Here is a 17853-nt window from a genome sequence, read left to right as displayed (position 1 = left end):
AACAAAATCAAAAGCCAAGCACATTTCCTTCCACAGGCACTTTGTAAAAAATCCCTCCCATCCTTTTTTTTGTTCTGTGAAAAGGATTTTCAACTTTGGCTCTGTTACACATTGCATTGTACAGTAAGAACTGAACTGCTGAACTTATTATGAAATCTGCATGAGCCAATCTGATCTAAACTTTCAAATCAGGCTTCTTCCACTAAATTGCCAAGGATTATGGTGGCTATCTCAATACTATTCCTTGCGTAGTACAATAGATTTAACATGCAAATAAGATAGCAATATAAATATGCTATGGCAACATACAGATGGAAACTAGAAGGTTGTCCATTCAGGGTCAATTTTGAAGACATATGACCCTTTGTTAAAAATTATCCCCAAATTTGGAGAACTTTGTGTTCTATGAAAAATAATGAACAATTGATGATCAAAACAGCACTTTCAACAGAATTCAAATGATAAGTTAATATAGCAACTTAGTTTTTAAATAAATAGATCACTAGGCACGTTTGTTGTGCCTTCAAATCATTTTTGACATATGACAATCCTAAGGCAAACTTATCATTAAATTTTCTTGGCAAGATTTATTCACAGCAGGTTTGCCTCTGCTTTCCCTTGAGGTTGAGAGTGTGTGACCTGCTTAATGTCACCCAGAGAGTTTCCATGGCTGAGTGGGAATTTGGCCTCCAGGAGTGTTGTTCAATGCTCAAACCACTACACCATTTCCACTCTCATTGATTATGTAGGATAATTCATATGATCTTTTCTCAACAGAGGAGATATTAAGATTGTGTAATTCACTGGGATAGGATCTTCATCTGGCTATCATAATAAGATGTGACAATGATATGTCCAAACTACTCCTTATTTTAATTACTGCTACTTGGATTCAGTTGTGGTCAGAATCCCTTTCAAATATTCGAATGGGCTTTCTACCTTGTCTGACTACAGTGGGCTCTCCATATCCCCAGGATTGATTCCAATACTTCCCTCTCCACAGAAAGTCTGCAAGTGTAGATATGAGAAGGGAGTTCAAGAGCACCCCAAGGCAAATGCCACTTCCTCACATTCTCCACCCCATCTTGAAGACCAGTTCCTCCATGCTCTCTCCCTCAGCATCCATCCTTCCATGTGGACCTTGTAGGTGGCCCAAAAAAGCATAGAAAGTGATTCCTTGCTGTGAGGAAGCCCACCAGCTAGTACGAGTAAAACAAAGCATGGACTGATGAACTGCTTTCTCTTTTCTCCACAAAACTCTAGCTGTTCTGTTCCTTGGCCTCTGTTTTTGCTCTTGTTTGCAAAGGAATACTTTGTGTTAACCATCATATTCTCCTCGTCATTCATACCACAACATCTGGTTTAGGTTTGTGAATTAATCCTGTCACCAGATAATTTATGGACATGCTTGTCATTATGGACATTCATGAAGTAATTTGCTACCCCACCACAACTGACACAGCTTTATCCCGGAATGAGTCTTGAAACCACAGAGCATGAGGAGAAGTGAATCATTCTGAAATAGCCACAATGTACATGACAGTATGCAACATTAAGCAACAGTATCTTTAGTAAGTGTTTTTAGGGCATTCTGTGAAGTCCCTTTGGGATCGATTGCTGGTAAACTGGTATGAGAAAACTGTAACATGTTGCCCTCTTGTGCAATTTCTTCTGGTATTTCTCATTGTATTTCTTCCACATGATGCTCTTTGAAATTAATGTCAGATCTCTCTCTCAAGACCGGCCAAGTCTTATGATTTTGGGAGTAGGAATTTCATTCCATCCTATCACCTTCTCAGGCTTGGAAGAGAGAGTCCTCTTAGTGGCTGCTCTTAGGCTTTGGAACTTCCTTCCATGGGAGGCCCAGTCTGTCCCCTCTCTGTTATCTGCTGGCAAGCAAAACCTTTCTTTTTTAAACAGGCCTTCAGCCTTTATTGACAAGGGCAGATCAATATGCAACTGTGAGTGCTGTTTTCAACATGAAGTATGCATTTTAATTGTTTTAATTTTCAATGCTTTAAAGTATGCTTTAATCGAATGTATGGTTTAATGTTTCTTTGGTTAATCTTTGTACTCTACATTGTTTTAGATGTTAGTTTACTGCCTTGAATCCCATTTGGAAGAAATGCAGGATGTTAATCAAATCAAATCAAAATTTAAAAAAATCTGCTTCCATAACCCACCAAATATGGGCCATGATAACAAAAATTTTCATTAACTAATCTGGACGCAGCAAAAGGCTAAATACCATATATGGAAATTTATTTAAATGACTCAGAAATCTTATATTCATTCATCCATAAGAAATGCAGATCATCTAACCTCTTTTACTGTTCAAGTGATCTATTTGTTCAGAATCTCCATCTGTGGTAGATATAGTTTTAGTAACTGCAGACTTTAGTAACCACCAATCCCAACAAAACATGAAACTGGAGATCTGGAAAGAACTACATCATTTTCCACCAGCATAAATAGCTCTAGTGGCTGGTGGTTTCCTTGCTAGAGGGCTGATGGATCTTCTCCAGGCTTTCATTCAAATTTTGTAGGAATGCTGTATGATGCTACACTCTATCCATTAACTAGATTCAGCACCTTGGATGGCCCCTGGAATAGATTGATTGCAGAACTGACATGGAAGCCACTAGCCATTACTGGTAAGCAATACAGGCAGTCCCTGAGTTACAAACATCTGACTTAAAAATGAGTCATTGTTACAAACAGGGGTGATACAACAGGAAGTGAGAAAAATCTATCCCTAGGAAGCGAAATTTGTCATAGTTTGCAAAGACACTGGGCTGTGTGTGTTAACTGTAAAATGAAGTGTATGAAGCTGATAGGTTCAGCCTGCAAAGACCTGGGATTGATTTGATACTGTTTCTGTTCTGCTGCTGCAGAACCAGTTTGGACAAGTTTTTCAGTGCTGACTGAGTACTGCTAGAGAGCAGTGTACCCAGAGAGGCCTTGCTATTTTGAGGTCTGTTTGCTGCTGAGAAAAGAGGGTGAAGAACCATGACTATATTCTTCTCTGAAGCAGACTTGTGGACTGAGAAAGGACTGTTTATGATTATGGACTTCTGTAAGTAATCAGAGGGACCATTGTAAATATTACTGTTTTTTGATCTCTTGGAATCAGTAAAGTTCCTGTATTTTTGTTCTGTAAACCTGAGTGGCATGTCATTGTTCTGCGGGTGACTCTGGATCGCGTACATATGTAAGAGCTTCCATTTATCATCATTTATCAGTAACAAAATTCACCCCTGAAAGAGTTATCATGGGGAAAAGGTGTCTCAACTGAAGCTTTATCAGCAACTCTTGTTTTCAGAAGAAGCCAAATTTTCAAAATCAAATTATCACAAGGACAAAGAGTGAGGTGAAATCTTGTGAATAGGAGCAAAGACAGCAAGGGTGTCAAGCCTTGCTTGTGCTATCCAAAGCTATATATATATTGGCTGGAATTACACTTAAAATGTACCTGTTCCAACTTAATACAAATTCAACTTAAGAACAAACCTACAGAACCCATCTTCTTTGTAATTTGGGAACTGCCTGTAATTATATAAATTTACTCAGCACCATCTGCAATGATCTTCTATAAGTTTTTTGTACAACCATAATATATTTCCTGGTAGTACAAATCCAAAGTTTGATATGCAGTGTAGTTGAACAATATAATTGGATTGTCCAAATAGATGCTTTTCGATAGCAATTTTCATCAGTTCTAGCTAGCATATCTAGTGAAATGATGCAAACTACAAACCAAGAACATCTGGAGGGACAAATGTTTCTCATCCCTTGCTGAATTTTTAAACGAGTGTCAAATTCAGCAAACGTATTGAAAACATTTGGTGTGGTTTCAACCCAAGCCTGTTGTTACAAGTGCCAAGTTCTTCATTCACACTCCAGATGGTATTAAATATTTGTCAAAAACCAAAAAAGTATGCTCATAGCAGCCCTTGTAGGGTATGCACTGCTTGTATTGTAAACACTACCATAGGGTTCTCACAGCTAACATGCCATTTAAACACCCTGTTACCTTTTGACCAAAACAGCAACTGTCTCAAATTCCATACATCACACCAAGTCTGTTAGTGCTGTTTTTCAAATACAAACATAAATACTCCATTCTTCAAATGTCTGGTGGGAAACATTCAGTAAGAGATTTGTTCTGTGGAATAGCTCACATGGATAGAGAGCCTTGGATGTCAAGACATAAATTTATTGGATCTCATCCAGTGATATGTAGAGCACCCAGAAGCCAAGAAAGGAACAACTGGACATGACTCTGATTCCTCCTTCATGTAATTGTTTCAATGTGATATAAACATTTTTTCACAAAATTAAAGAGGCAAGAACCACTGTGGTGCAGTGATTTGAGTTTTGGACTAGGACTCCAGAGTTCGGGGTTCAAATCCCCACACAGTCATGGCAACTAGTTGGGTGACTTTGGGTAAGTCATATTTTCTCAGACTCAAAGGAAGGCTATAGCAATACACACATACCCCTGAAGAAATCTTGCCAAGAAAACCCTGTGATAAATTCACCATAGGATTGACATAAGTTGGAAATGATTCAAAGGCATATAACAACACCAACAATTTGTTTTATTATTTTATTTTAAACTATCTTGGGGACAATAATTTTACAATCTCTAATATCCCCATAGTAGCCAGCTGCAAGTTAAATTCTAACCTTTATATAGATACATATTGTGGCATTATGAGGCAAAAGCTACCATTTTGGCAATTCTAAATATGATGCTATTTGATACAAGAGAAATTTCATAGGAAGAATATAGGCAAAACAATAAAAGGCAATGGTAACCCGTGTAAGAGAAATTATATTTGCACAGATGCTACACATGGTCCAAATTAATACATTAATTTGTCAATCACTCATCATAATCTATCTGGATCACTAAAACTAAAGTTACTTTATTAAATTCCTGTTAATAATAGAAGACTGTATAATCAAGATTACCAATAATAATGATTAAGATATGCCATGGGCAATCCAAAGCAAATTCTTTATTAGATAAAGTTTGTCATTGATATTATATAGTACTTCATGCAACTCTGACATTTTACTTAGTGCTTTTCCAAAACCCTTGTGCCCTTTCAATAACAGCCTGTTTATTTCTGTGGTTTTTATGTGATTGTGAGGTTTTATGAGATTATTTGCCCTATAACAGTTCTTGACAGAACTATTATAGTTAATTAAATTTATTTGTTCTGCTTCAAGGGACCACTTTCTCAGTGACCTTAAGTTTAACAAAGCCTGATAGAACTCCCAAAGAAAAGGAAAAAAATTCAGTAAGAGAAAAAATACCAAAGATTGGCCCATAAAGCAATGGCTTGTTGCTAAACCATCCATGGCAGTGATCTCACTTGTGTGTTGCTATGCTCCATTAGGCAGAGGAAGGCCCAAAGCTCTGTGTGGTGAAGCATTAACTCAGTCATCTTCACCTTCTCACAGTTCTCTTTTGGCATCCCACATTTCCTATTTATAGATTAACTTTCAGTCCTGCTTCAACTAAATTTAATATTTCCCTTGTTGATGAAAGGAAAATGAATGACATGTACCTTTTCAAACAAAATTGTTTACAATTGACTCATCACCAGAAAAGCCATATTTCATCACCTCTGCAAGGGCTTTTATGATTAACCACTGGCACCTCATATCTTTCTTCAAGATCTCACAATAGAGTGCATTGGATCCAGATTTAAAAACTACGGTATAAATGAGGCTGTGCTCCTTAATGCCACTTTGGAGTAAACACTACTGAACTCAGTAGGACTTACTCCCAAGTAGACCTAAGTTGTAGCAGTGCACTGCCAGCTAGGATTTTAGGTACAAAAAAGCAAATTCTGCAAGATGTGTTGAAAATGAATGTGATATCTGAATGAGTAACAGTGTCACAAGACTATCCCAACATTGTCACAAGCAGTGGCAGCTGTGAAACCATGTAACGGATAAGGCTAATGATGGCAGACCAGTCAAGATGGGGAAAAGTAGAGCAGAAAACAGGGCTACTCAGGTTATTAAGGAGTGTCTGTCAGGTAGAAGGAAACATTTGAGTGCTGGAAGAATGAGTTGGGTACTGAGTAGTTTAACCTGCACTCCATAAGCTAGCCTGCTGCCTTGTAAAGTAAAAGATGTAGTCTCAGCATTAGCACAGCAGAAAGATTTAGCTGCCAGTCATTTGGCTTCTATACCTGGATACTTAGATCTGGCCACTGAAAACCTTGGGAAATAGTATAATCAGAGTGGAATGGGTAAAAACAAGTCATTTTATCTGCTTGGATCTGGTATTAAATAGCTTTATGTATTTGAACTTTGCCACCAGTGTGTGAGTTTTTATAGCTAGCTAATGTGGAGATGCTTCATGAAGTTCTACAGTGGTTTGAACTACTGAAGGTGATGGAGTTGGGAATGACACTACAAAGTAACATTGCTTATGTATGGTCCTTCCTCATACTTATGGTGTGTATATCCTGTTTCCTCATGCTCAAAGTTGTATACTTGCAAATATATATATATATATATATATATATATATATATATATATATATATAAATGTTCTGATAGTTTCCCCCTTATCTTAAACAACAAAAGTACACAACCAAAACACACCAAATTTGGCCCCAAAAGATATGGTCATCCAGACTGTGTTTTTACATCATGAAGCTAGTACTTCATAATCATCAAAAGCTTCAACTGGAGCATTACCCTATCCTTATCCATGGTACGTAGTAATTGTGATCACATAGCTTTTAGAAATCCATCAAGTTTTAGTTTCTCTTTTTTTCCTGGAGGTTCAAGTAGTGCTTTCCCCTAATTTCTTAATAGAAAGTAGTGAAGGCTTTGTAAATCAGCCTGTACAAAAACTGATTTATAACCCTTTTGGTATTAATGTTGGAGAGTGGTCCCTGGTCAAGTGGTCCCTGGTCAAAAAAAGGTTGGGAACCACTGATGTAGACTTTTGGGGCCCCATCCACACTGCCAGATAAAATCCAGATTATCTGCTTTGAACTGGATTTTATTAGTCTACACTGTCATATAATCCAGTTCAAAGCAGATAATTGGATTTTATTTGGCAGTGTAGATGGGGCCTGAGTGACCACTGTCTGAACAGAATGCTGGATGTGATGGTCTGATTCATGCCAAAGATTTGGATATGGGGGAAGGGGGAAGAGTAAGCTCTCTCTAACAAAGCCCACCTCCAATGTACAGCACATACTTGCATGCCCAAATTGTATGTCCATTGCTATGTTTCCAAAATATTGAGGGTCTCTCATACTATATTATTATAAAACTATTATTCTACTTTAATAGCATAGTTTCATTCTACAGAATTCTGGTGTTTGTAGTTTGGAGAGGTGCAAGAGCTGTTTGGAAAAGAATTCTAAATGTCCTTTTGTAAATGGCAAATTCCAGGATCTAAAAAAAACCCAACATTTCCATAGTGGTTAAAACATAATCACAGTGCTTAATTCGTATAATATGAAAGGACCCTCACGTCCAGCAGAAATAGGAACCCTGTTGTGATATGGCTACAAGATTTACATTTGCAGAACTTGTACAGAAGAGCTGCTGAATACCAAATTCGGAAATGTTACCTTTTTCGGAATATAACTCCCAGAATCTCTACCAGCATGCAGAGTAACTTTTCAAGCCCAGGCTTCATATGTAAAGACTGCAGCCAAGACCTGCCACCAGAATCCTGTTACCTTCCCCAGCATCATTCAGTCTGCCCACATTGGACATGAGAACAGGGCTTCCGTAGAAAGCTTCCACATGATTACCCTTTTCCCAATCTAAATGCCAAACAAAATACCACGCAGCAACAGAGTCTGATTTACAGATGGGTCGGATTCCAGTATAAATAATTCATGGTTAGGCATTCTCTGTAAAAGTGCACACTCATATTTTCCATATACAGTGGGGTAGACAAACAAAGCCCTCACTTATAAGGCATTCTTTCCCACAAAGGAAAAATATTGTTGCAGTCTGCAACTTTGCTAGGATATAAATCACTTCTGGCCTAAGAAAGTGTTTAATTCTAGAGCTTGTAATCATTCAAAAGGTCACAAATAGAATGAAGCTCTCTCTTCCAATAAGACATATGAAGTTGCATTTCTCCTCTGTTTTGATGGAAAAAAAAGAACAAGAGAAATTATCCCGAATATAGCATTTTGATGGTGGGAAAGGCCATGGCTTTTCCATTTCTGCCACACATGGCAGGTAACAGAGATGCCCAGACAAACTTCTTCAATGCTTTCTTCTCCACACCTCATGACAATGATTTTTCTCCACATCTAATACTTAAAAATGTTTGAACACTTTATCTTTGTGGTTCATTCATTCAATAAGGAGAAATTCACATGGCCCATGTTACCCTTTTCACCAGGACAGTAGCAACAGTTTTTTTCCAAGTCAGGAGCGACTTGAGAAACTACAAGTTGCTTCTGGTGTGAGAGAATTAGCCGTCTGCAAGGACGTTGCCCAAGGGGACGCCTGGATGTTTTGATGTTTTACCATCCTTGTGGGAGGCTTCTCTCATGCAATGAATGACCATAACAAGTAAAGGTAAATGTAAAGGTTTTCCCCTGACATTAAGTCCAGTTTCCGACTCTGGGGGTTGGTGCTAATCTCTACTTCTAAGCTGAAGATTTTGTCTGTAGATGCATCCTAGGTCATGTGGCCAGCATGACTTCATGGAGTGCTGTTACTTTCTCGCAGAAGCAGTACCTATTGATTTACTCATATTTGCATGTTTCGAACTGCTAGGTTGGCAGAAGCTGGGGCTAATAGTGGGAGCTCACTCCGCTCCCCAGATTCGAACCACCAACTTTTCGGTCAGCAAGTTTAGCAGCTCAGCGGTTTAATCCACTGCACCATCGAGGACTCTGACCATAACAAATGCTGTTCTCAAGCATTCTGCATTTGTTGGGAAGTAAAAGTAGTTATCTGGCCAAAACCTGGAGTCTACATGTGAAGCTGAGGTAGTCTGCACCCCTATCCCATGTTTAACTTTCATATGAACAGGTTGGACAGAGTTTTAAAGACATTATTTATCCTCATCTTTCTGGTTGTGTGAGACAACTGATGGCATACTGATTCACCCTAAATTTGCATCGCTTGCCAATGATCAAACTGATTAGCTATATGATTGGTTATGTATCATTTGTATCCACAATGATGTCACAGTGTTATTTTTGATGAGTGACATTATATCTTGCAGGAAAATGTAGGTCTAAGAATGAGAAAATATTAGCAATGTAAGAGAAGATTGGGGGAAGAATATGGACAATTGTAATTCTCAGGACAGCTAATTTATGGAGAGAAATTTAGGATTCTAGAGCACTATCTCCCCTCCATATCAATTACATAGAGCTATTGTCAACAAGGGGAACATTCAACGTGTATGCTGTTCAATTGGATGTGCATTCTTTGGCAGAAAGGGCTGAAAGACAGGAGATTGGAATTGCATTGTCCTAATTGAAATTAGGGTGTGACATATCGAATTGTAAACATTTTACATCATGTAATGCTGGCATTGTATATCTTTCAGTGAAAGAACCCTGCTGTGTGCCCTAATTCTTGGGAGTACTTAGGAGTATAAGCTACAATAAACCCTCTACTGCCTCTAGACTCCAAGTCTTTGTTACGGTGCCTTTCTGAAAATGTGATTATAATTAATGACAAAGATGTTTAGGTCATCCTGTTTGGCTGGCTCATTCATTTTTCTTTTCATTTTCCCATGATTTAAGGGGTTTTGACCTGGCAGCTTGTATTTGGGCAGCTGATATCCATAAAATGTGAATCCTAAGTTACAGTTTCAAGCATTTGTAGAATAATATTCAGACTATAACTGTATATACTGTGTGTAAATGAGTTTCTCAGAATGAGAAAAAAAAGATGGCAGCAAATAATGGAATTGGTGATCTTATAGTAATCCCTGGAGTGTAGGCTTCTGAGTGTAACACAGATAAGCAACATAATACCTGCATCCTGTTATGATTGAGTAGAATGCAAGGATTGAATGAGATAATTAGGACAAAAATAAGCCATTTCCAAATGTGTTTTTCTTTATATTGTGAAGAGTGGAAGCACTGTGTACAAGGGATATTTTGTCTTCTGACAGATTTTGGCAGGCATTAAGGGTAGTGCATGATTCTCCTGTCAACTCTCCTTTGAAAATGACCCATTAGCCAGACATGTCTTCTTTTAAAAGGTTACCTTACTTAGGACTAACAAAATAAATGTTTGCCAATTTTCTTCTTATACATAAGAAGAACAACAAAAATCAAACATTTTCTCTTGACTTGACAAGATTTTGAAAGGTTTTGTACAGTTCAGGTGATTTGTTGTTGTTGTAAATAAGAACTATTAGAAAATGTCATTTGTACAACAGCATTTCCTGCAAAATACAATGTCTTGTGCAAAGAATGGTATTTTTGTAGATTTAATATTTTTGACACAATATATATTTTTGCAAATGACTTTTTGTCAAAGAAGGCATGAAGTGTGAAAAACCATGTAAAATGCATAGTGCCTTGCAGCTCTCCCAATAATAGACTGTTCCTGGATAGCCATTTGAGTATGTCAACTCAGTCTTACCATGGCTTGTATTGTATTTGCATTTAAATTTTTAGTAATTATGAATGTTTACTCTTGGCTGAATCAATACAATGTCTTTTTAAAACACAACAAAGAAGAGATAAGGGTACAATGAGATTCAATGTTTTTCAATCTTTTGGACTGAGGTTGTTGAAGCTTGGAAAGAAATTACATTTATTAACCTATTGTAAGCAATTAACACAGGGAAATGGAAATGTCTTTTCAACCTATTGAAAAATAATCTGTAACTGCCATTAATATGGAGAATATCTAATGGAATGATAAGGTAATCATGTTCTGAGTAATCTGATCATTATATGTGTACTATTTTATTCCAGAAGGCTTATATGTGTCATTATGTATTGTTTTGAATGAAGAATGTGGTGTGTCTCATGTTGTGGTAAGAGTGAAGTGTAGCATGTTTTATTTTTATCATCAATTTCATAGAGTATATTTCTTAACAAATTGAGCTCTGTCTGTGAAATTAAGCTTGTACGTATATAGAGAATGACATAATGGCCTTTGACAATACTTTGGTATAATTTATCCAACTTGTACACCGTATCTTAGAATAAGATGTTTGTAGAGGTTCCATGACATCAGAACAGCCCAGCCAGGTTTCACCACTGCAAATGCTGCATTATTTTACCTAGGGTTTTTTACCTTCAATTATTAGTCATCCTTTTGAACAAAAATAAAATATATGAATCTGATAAACTTCACTATTTTTATGTGGCTCATACTTCTAGCAGTACTAAAGAACATGTCCTTGCTCACAGTAGCATACAGGCAGTCTCCAAATTACGCTCAAAATAGGTACTTTAAATTTGTTCTTTAGTTGAATTTGTATGTAAGTCGGAAAAGGAGCGACTTGCAGTATGTTCTCAAGTCCCTTCTGACATGATAAAAAACACCCCTGTGGTGTTTGTTTTGCTGCCTGTGCTCCTGTTCAGAAATTTCACCTCACTTTCTGTCCCTGTGATTATTGGATTTTGAAAAATTATGTTTGTTGTGGAAACAAGGACTGGTGATAGAGCTTCAGTTGGGACACTCTTTTCCCTGATAACTCTTTCAGGAGTGAATTTCCCTTCCAAGGAGTAGATTTCTCTCACTTCCTGTTGTCTCACCCCCCCCCCCCTTTGTAACTATAAGTAGTTTGTAACTCGGGGACAGCCTGTATATTACTTTCAGAATGGCATATTAGATGTTTAAAATTAATCAGCCACTCAAGGTGGGTTGCTTCAATAATTCTGAGGAAAAAATCCTATGTAGCATTAATCCATAGGATTAATAGCTAGTGCATGTTTCCCCACTATATAATGCTCTGTTATTCTAATGTTTTTTTCAAATGCTGGAGTCCATCTTGGCATATTTTGTGAACTGATTATGTGGTTCTCATGAAACCAGCCTTTATAAAATCTGGCACTGCTGAGCATGACTAACGGACTTTGTGAGAGCCCCAAGTCAATATTTAGACTAAGAAATAAATCAAGGAGTATATTATAGAGAGCATTGCTCATTTATTTAGAAGGCCCATAAAAGAACATGCTTCATGCATAGGGAAATACTTGTCACTTTTTCTTTTCATTTTTTTAACAGCTTCATTGAGAGTAGCTACATAAGTGTATGTATATGCAATGGAGAAAATACCATTTTGTTTTCACTTGCCATAGTCATTTCATTTTACATCATAACAGCTTTTTTTTTATCTTCAAAGATTTCACCTTTGTTTACCAACCAGGCCCATCCTCTGGTTTAGTAATTTTGGTTTTGCTTGAAATTTGGGCACTACAATACTATCTCAGGGTACAAATCCTGTCAAATATCAGATAGATTGGATAAAATGAGTGTGTGTGCGTGAATGTATGCTTCTTAAAAAACAAATAAAAGCACATTGCAATTTCTCCTCGTCCCCTATTTGATAGACATGGACTTTGGGCAAGATGGACTGTGGTTCAATATCAGTGGCTTGAAAAGGTATGTTTTTGGACTGACTATGCTTGGAATGAAATTCTCTGTGTTGTAGTCCCCCAAAAGTGGTACTTCCAGGTTTTGGTCCATATCATTGTTGTTTTCTCTATTCCCTATTGATTGCCTTTCCCCCTCAATCTACACACCTGTCCAGAGGGAGGTAATAAGAGTGGTAGCTGCGGTTTCTTTTTCTTTGCTTGTTTCTTTTATGACTCATTTGCTCAGCAAACAGGAAAATACAATAAAGAGGACAAGCAGGGAGATGACTTGGCAAAGGCAGCAATGTTTGGGATGACATCCTGGGACAAGGTCTCACAATGGCAATATCTGACACCTGTCCTGGACTGCAAAGAGTTTTCTCCTAAGCTCTGGCTTCAAGTTGTTATGGCAATTTCAATTGTTAATAAAATTGGGCCAGAGTCTTTGAGAGCAATTAGAATATCAAGAATGAAGTCTAGGCTGCAAATTCAAGATGATTGAGGAACCAGGTTTCAATCCTTCCATCCCCATGGTTAGAGAAAAAAGTTCAGAACTGTGGAACAAACTATGACTTAGGACAAAATTCCTAAGTCAGAACCAAACCAGGAGGCAAGCTCAAGGAATTAGTTAAATGTAAAGGGTGCATGTCAAGACAAGAATGCCAGAAGGACCCAGGAGCACTCAGAAGTGTAGAAAGACAAATATGAAGCTCAACTAGAAGACTAAGCCCCCTTCCCTGATCAAGAAAATCCAGTACCCACCATGGCTGAATTTCATTGATGTGGTGCCAAATTTGAAGGAACATGTTTTATCTGTATGTGTGCATAAGGGGCTGGCAATTGAATATGCTGAAATTTCTGATTTTCAGATTTGAGAAATGCAAGCCACCCTGCAACCCATAACTCAGAGATGTTTTATTTTAAATTCCAATCTATCCAATCTGTTTAGCCAGACCTTATAGCAATGTTATAATTAACTGTGGAATTCAGGTATTTCATTAATGCAATAGTTCTCAACCTGGGATCCCCAGATGTTTTTGGCCTACAACCCCCAGAAATCCCAGCAGTTTACCAACTGTTAGGATTTCTGTGAGTTGAAGGAAAAAACATGTGGGGACCCCAGGTTAAGAACCACTGCATTAAAGAGTACACTATGAGTAGCCTGACAGTTCCATTGACTATAATGGGAGAATTCAGTGTGTATCTGCATTTTCTATTGGAATTCACAAGACCTTATAATAATTTCATCTTTCTTGTGAAATAATGGGTTTGTCCATGGTATAGTTTCTGGAGATGTATACTAAAGTAATCCAGTTTTGGTCTCTAGCTAACCTACAGTATTGAAAATAGTTATTCAATTGGGTTGTATTAGCATGGCAGAAGATGGCCTTGCAAGGCTCAAGCCACATTTTAAAATAAAAAACCAAATCTATCCTAACATAGAAATGCAACAGGCAAAACATAAAACTATTCTTCTACTCAGCCATCATGATCATTTTGTGAGGGTCAAGGTGACCAGTTCTCGTGTTTTTTTCACTCCTGCCTTGGGCACCATCCAAGACAGCTGAGTGCTGGATCTATTCACTATGGAAACAATTCAAGCACATATTTCTTCTCTAAAGTGAATTGTATCCACTCTTCCAGCTATTTTGCACATCCTTTCACTTAGTTTTTCTCCTGGTTCCCATTGTGTAGTTCACCAATTCACAATAGCACATTTTTATTTACAAAGGAGCAAGTGGAGAGAAGTGTTATGTAGTGATGCATTCCAACACTTTTATGAACAGGGAATTTACACCTCACATAATGGATTTTATCCACTGACTTCCCCCCACTTTGATATTACGAATGCAGCAGTTCCTGGAATGGTTTATATTTCTCTTTAACTTTTCCCAACAAATGTAATGCCCATGTATTCTTTCTGATCTTGGCTAAGTATTAAAGTCAGGCTATGGGGATATCTTAGTACATTGTTCACCTAATGGAGGGTGAACAATGTAATGATCAAATGGATCTATAAATCTCCCTTAATTGAATATTTGATTGAAAAAGAGTTCAAGTTCAATTCAAGGCTGTATTGTTGTCAGAGGCCTCAATTTAAAGGTGGCTAATCTGTTAAATGTAGCAAGGCCAGTAAGGAGAGCATGTCACTATGGTGAAATTCATATTGCTGTGCTAATCTCTGCTAATTTTCTAGGTTCAGTGCCAAAACACACACTCCTTCCGTTCCCATGACCTTTTGTATCTTAATTTGCCTCCTACAGCACATCTCTAACATGAGAGATGCTTACTTTTCTTCCCCCAACAACCTTGCATTCTTTCCCGCACTGGTATGTAAATTGCAACTTAAACAACTTCAACCAAACCAACCAAGCTCAAGTACTGAAGATGCCAAGGAAAATATTACCTGCTAGTAAAAATTGTCCAGTCGCCTGTGGACTTTTAAAAGAAAATTAATTTTAATTATTTAGAAAAGGTAGAAAGATAACTAGGTTTCTGTTCAGGTGTTTTTTTTCCATTGCTCCAAATCATGCACATGTTTTGAGAAGTAGACACTTTGATAGGTATTTAGAAGTAAACAGGTGAAAAATAGACTTACGTTGTCTTTCAATAACATTTAATGCAGGAACTACAGACTATTAGCATTCTGCACAGTATTTTAGTGACATACATTTCATTGACTTCAATAGACTTCTTTATACAGTATGGGTTTTTTTGGCAGTGAGACTCTGCCTGCAAGTCACAATAGTATTAAAATCATAGATGGATCAGTCTGTGCATGCAGGGCTCCTGCTCCTAATCCATAATCATAGAGTGTTCAACTCTCCACATGTATCTCCTTCCATGTGCAGAGTGTTCATTTCTCTATGGAAGTGGAACTGAAACTCCTGGAGAGAGTTCCATATGACTAACCAAGTTTCTCATCTCCTTCAGGGATTACAGGAGGAGACTGCCATGCAGAACTGTCTTATACAATATTGATCTGAAGCTGGGAAATGGGGAATGCCTCAGGCCTTGGGTACACACATAAATGTAAAAATATTTTCATAAATTACAATATAGAGCTCAGGGTGGTGCAGCGGATTAAACAGCTGAGCTGCCAAACTTGCTGACCAAAAGATCAGTGGTTCAAATCTGGTGAGTGGAGTGAGCTCCCACTGTTAGCTCCAGCTTCTGCCAACCTAGCAGTTCGAAAACATGCAAATGTGAATAGATCAATAGGTGCCACTTTGGCAGGAAGGTAACAGTGCTCCATGCAGTCATGCTGGCCACATGACCTTGGAAGTGTCTACGGACAATGCTGGCTCTTCGGTTTAGAAATACAGATGAGCACCAACCCCCAGAGTTGGACACGACTAGACTTAATGTCAGGGGAAAACCTTTACCTTTACCTACATTAAAATATAAGAAAAGAGAACAATTGTCCCTGTAGTGATTAGTGACAATCATAGATCAATGAAGGATATTACACTGGAAAATGAATGGAAGGTAAATCTTGATACACAAAAGCACTAAAATATGTTACCAATTTTGTATACACATACCCTCATTCTCATGGACATGCTTCCACAAAAAATTAAAACAAAAACAACGTAAAACTTCTTTTAAACTGTAGTTGCAAATCAAAAGGTCTTATCATGCCAGTAAAATAATTACAGTATAAAATGATTTAAGGTGAACTGACAATTGAAACAGTGCTCTCTGGAAAGGCCCACTTTTGTTATTTCTGCAAGAAATACAAGCAAAGCTGACATAACTTTATAACACTCCTGTTTATTCAAAGTAAGGATCAGGAGATGTGTGTTTTGGAAGGCACAGCCCACAGCAATCCTTTCCCCTCATGTTCTAGTCTTAATCAAAATGCCCTAAAACCTTCAATGTTCCACGCTGCTATCCCAAAACATCCGGCACACTTCATTTAGCTTTAGTCATACGATGCCATTAAAACAACAACAGCAAAACCCACAAAGGACGAGAAAGGTCAACAAAGAGAGGAGTTGCCATACCTCAGCAAAGTGCGTCCAACTTCCCAAAACTACAGATTGTTGCTGCCCTCTGAGAAGTGCGTCCTCAGGGCTACCAACTGCTGAGCTCCCTTCAGTGTCAAAATGAAAAACGTTGTCTTCTGTCGAAGCAGAGCTGAAGGAGAGACATCCCAGGAGGAAGAGAGGAACAACCAGAGGCCAGACCAAGATCAAAGCCATCTCCTCCCCTCACATCCACCGATGCAGCTTCTTCTTCGCCCCTGTGCTTGCTTCTGCTTTAATCGGTGGCCCCCCTCCTGGTTGAGTGGTGCCTCAGTTATTTTAAGTTTCAGCTTCCAGATGTGGCACTTCTAAGGCTGTTTGAAAGCCAGCCCCTATTAAAGGAGTGCCTTTGCTTCCCTCTCCCTCTCCCTCCCTCCCTCTCTCTCTCTCTCTCTCTCTCTCTCTCTCTCCCTCCCTCCCTCTCTCTCTCTCTTTCTCCTCTGTGCCTGTAGCTCCTCTTTCTCCCCAGAGGCTCTGGCTGAATAATATACAGATGGGCAGTGCTTAAGCAGAGAGTGTCAAAATGCAGATTGTATTCCAGGAAAGCACCATGAGCTGTGCTGCCACCTTATCTTCACTCCGTCAGGATACAGATGAGAGTCTCTGTTCAAAACTCTGTTTTGCCACACGTTTTTAATGATCATCACTTCCTTTTCACCTTCCCGCTGGAGAACCACTCACTCAGACTTTTGTTGTTTGCACCTCAGGATCCTAGAGATAAGTTTTAATCAAGAACTTCTTGATTCACTCATCTCTTTTAGCATTCCCAGTCAAAGAATATAGGGCATTAAAAGAAATGATGAGCTACATTCTAGATGTCTAGTCTAGAAGCATTCAAATGGCTTTTCTTTTGTGCAAGAGATCCCTATTTTAAGCCAGACTCTACTCTGATGAAAAAACTGAAATTTAATGCAGTTAATTAGCTTTCCCCAGTTCCCCCCAACTCCAGCATCATGTCTGTTCATATAAAAAGGATATCATTCAGCACAGTTTTTGGAAAGTGACTTCATCACGCAAACGCATGAACTTTTATTTACAAAGACCAACTTGTTTGCCTCTTGAAGAGATGCTTTGTGAGGCCCTCTGAAACAAGGCTCTTAGTGTATAGTCGTCTGCCAACTAGACTAGCTGGAATGGACCCTCTATTTTCTGGCAAAACTCTCTTGTGGATAATGACATCAGCATACATGGGCTAAAGTTTCCAACTGGCAGAGTTGCCACCTTTTCCTTTGAAAACTGGTGTCTACCTGGATATT

General features: G+C 38.2%; 1 protein-coding gene across 1 annotated transcript in view; it reads right to left on the bottom strand.

The window, feature by feature from the left end:
• lama4 (laminin subunit alpha 4) overlaps positions 1-16951 on the bottom strand; it is a 111971-nt gene extending 95020 nt beyond the window's left edge. Inside the window, exon 1 of the mRNA XM_062979900.1 lies at positions 16577-16951. Coding sequence (XP_062835970.1) covers positions 16577-16774 — 198 coding nt within the window. The 5' untranslated portion in view covers positions 16775-16951. The remainder of the gene's footprint in view (positions 1-16576) is intronic.
• Between the last annotated feature and the right edge of the window lie 902 nt (positions 16952-17853).

The sequence above is a fragment of the Anolis carolinensis genome, chromosome 1 (assembly GCF_035594765.1).
Source record: "Anolis carolinensis isolate JA03-04 chromosome 1, rAnoCar3.1.pri, whole genome shotgun sequence".
Lineage (NCBI taxonomy): Eukaryota > Metazoa > Chordata > Lepidosauria > Squamata > Dactyloidae > Anolis > Anolis carolinensis.
The sequence above is the reverse complement of the archived record's forward strand: the minus strand, read 5'-3'. Positions and strand labels throughout refer to the sequence as shown.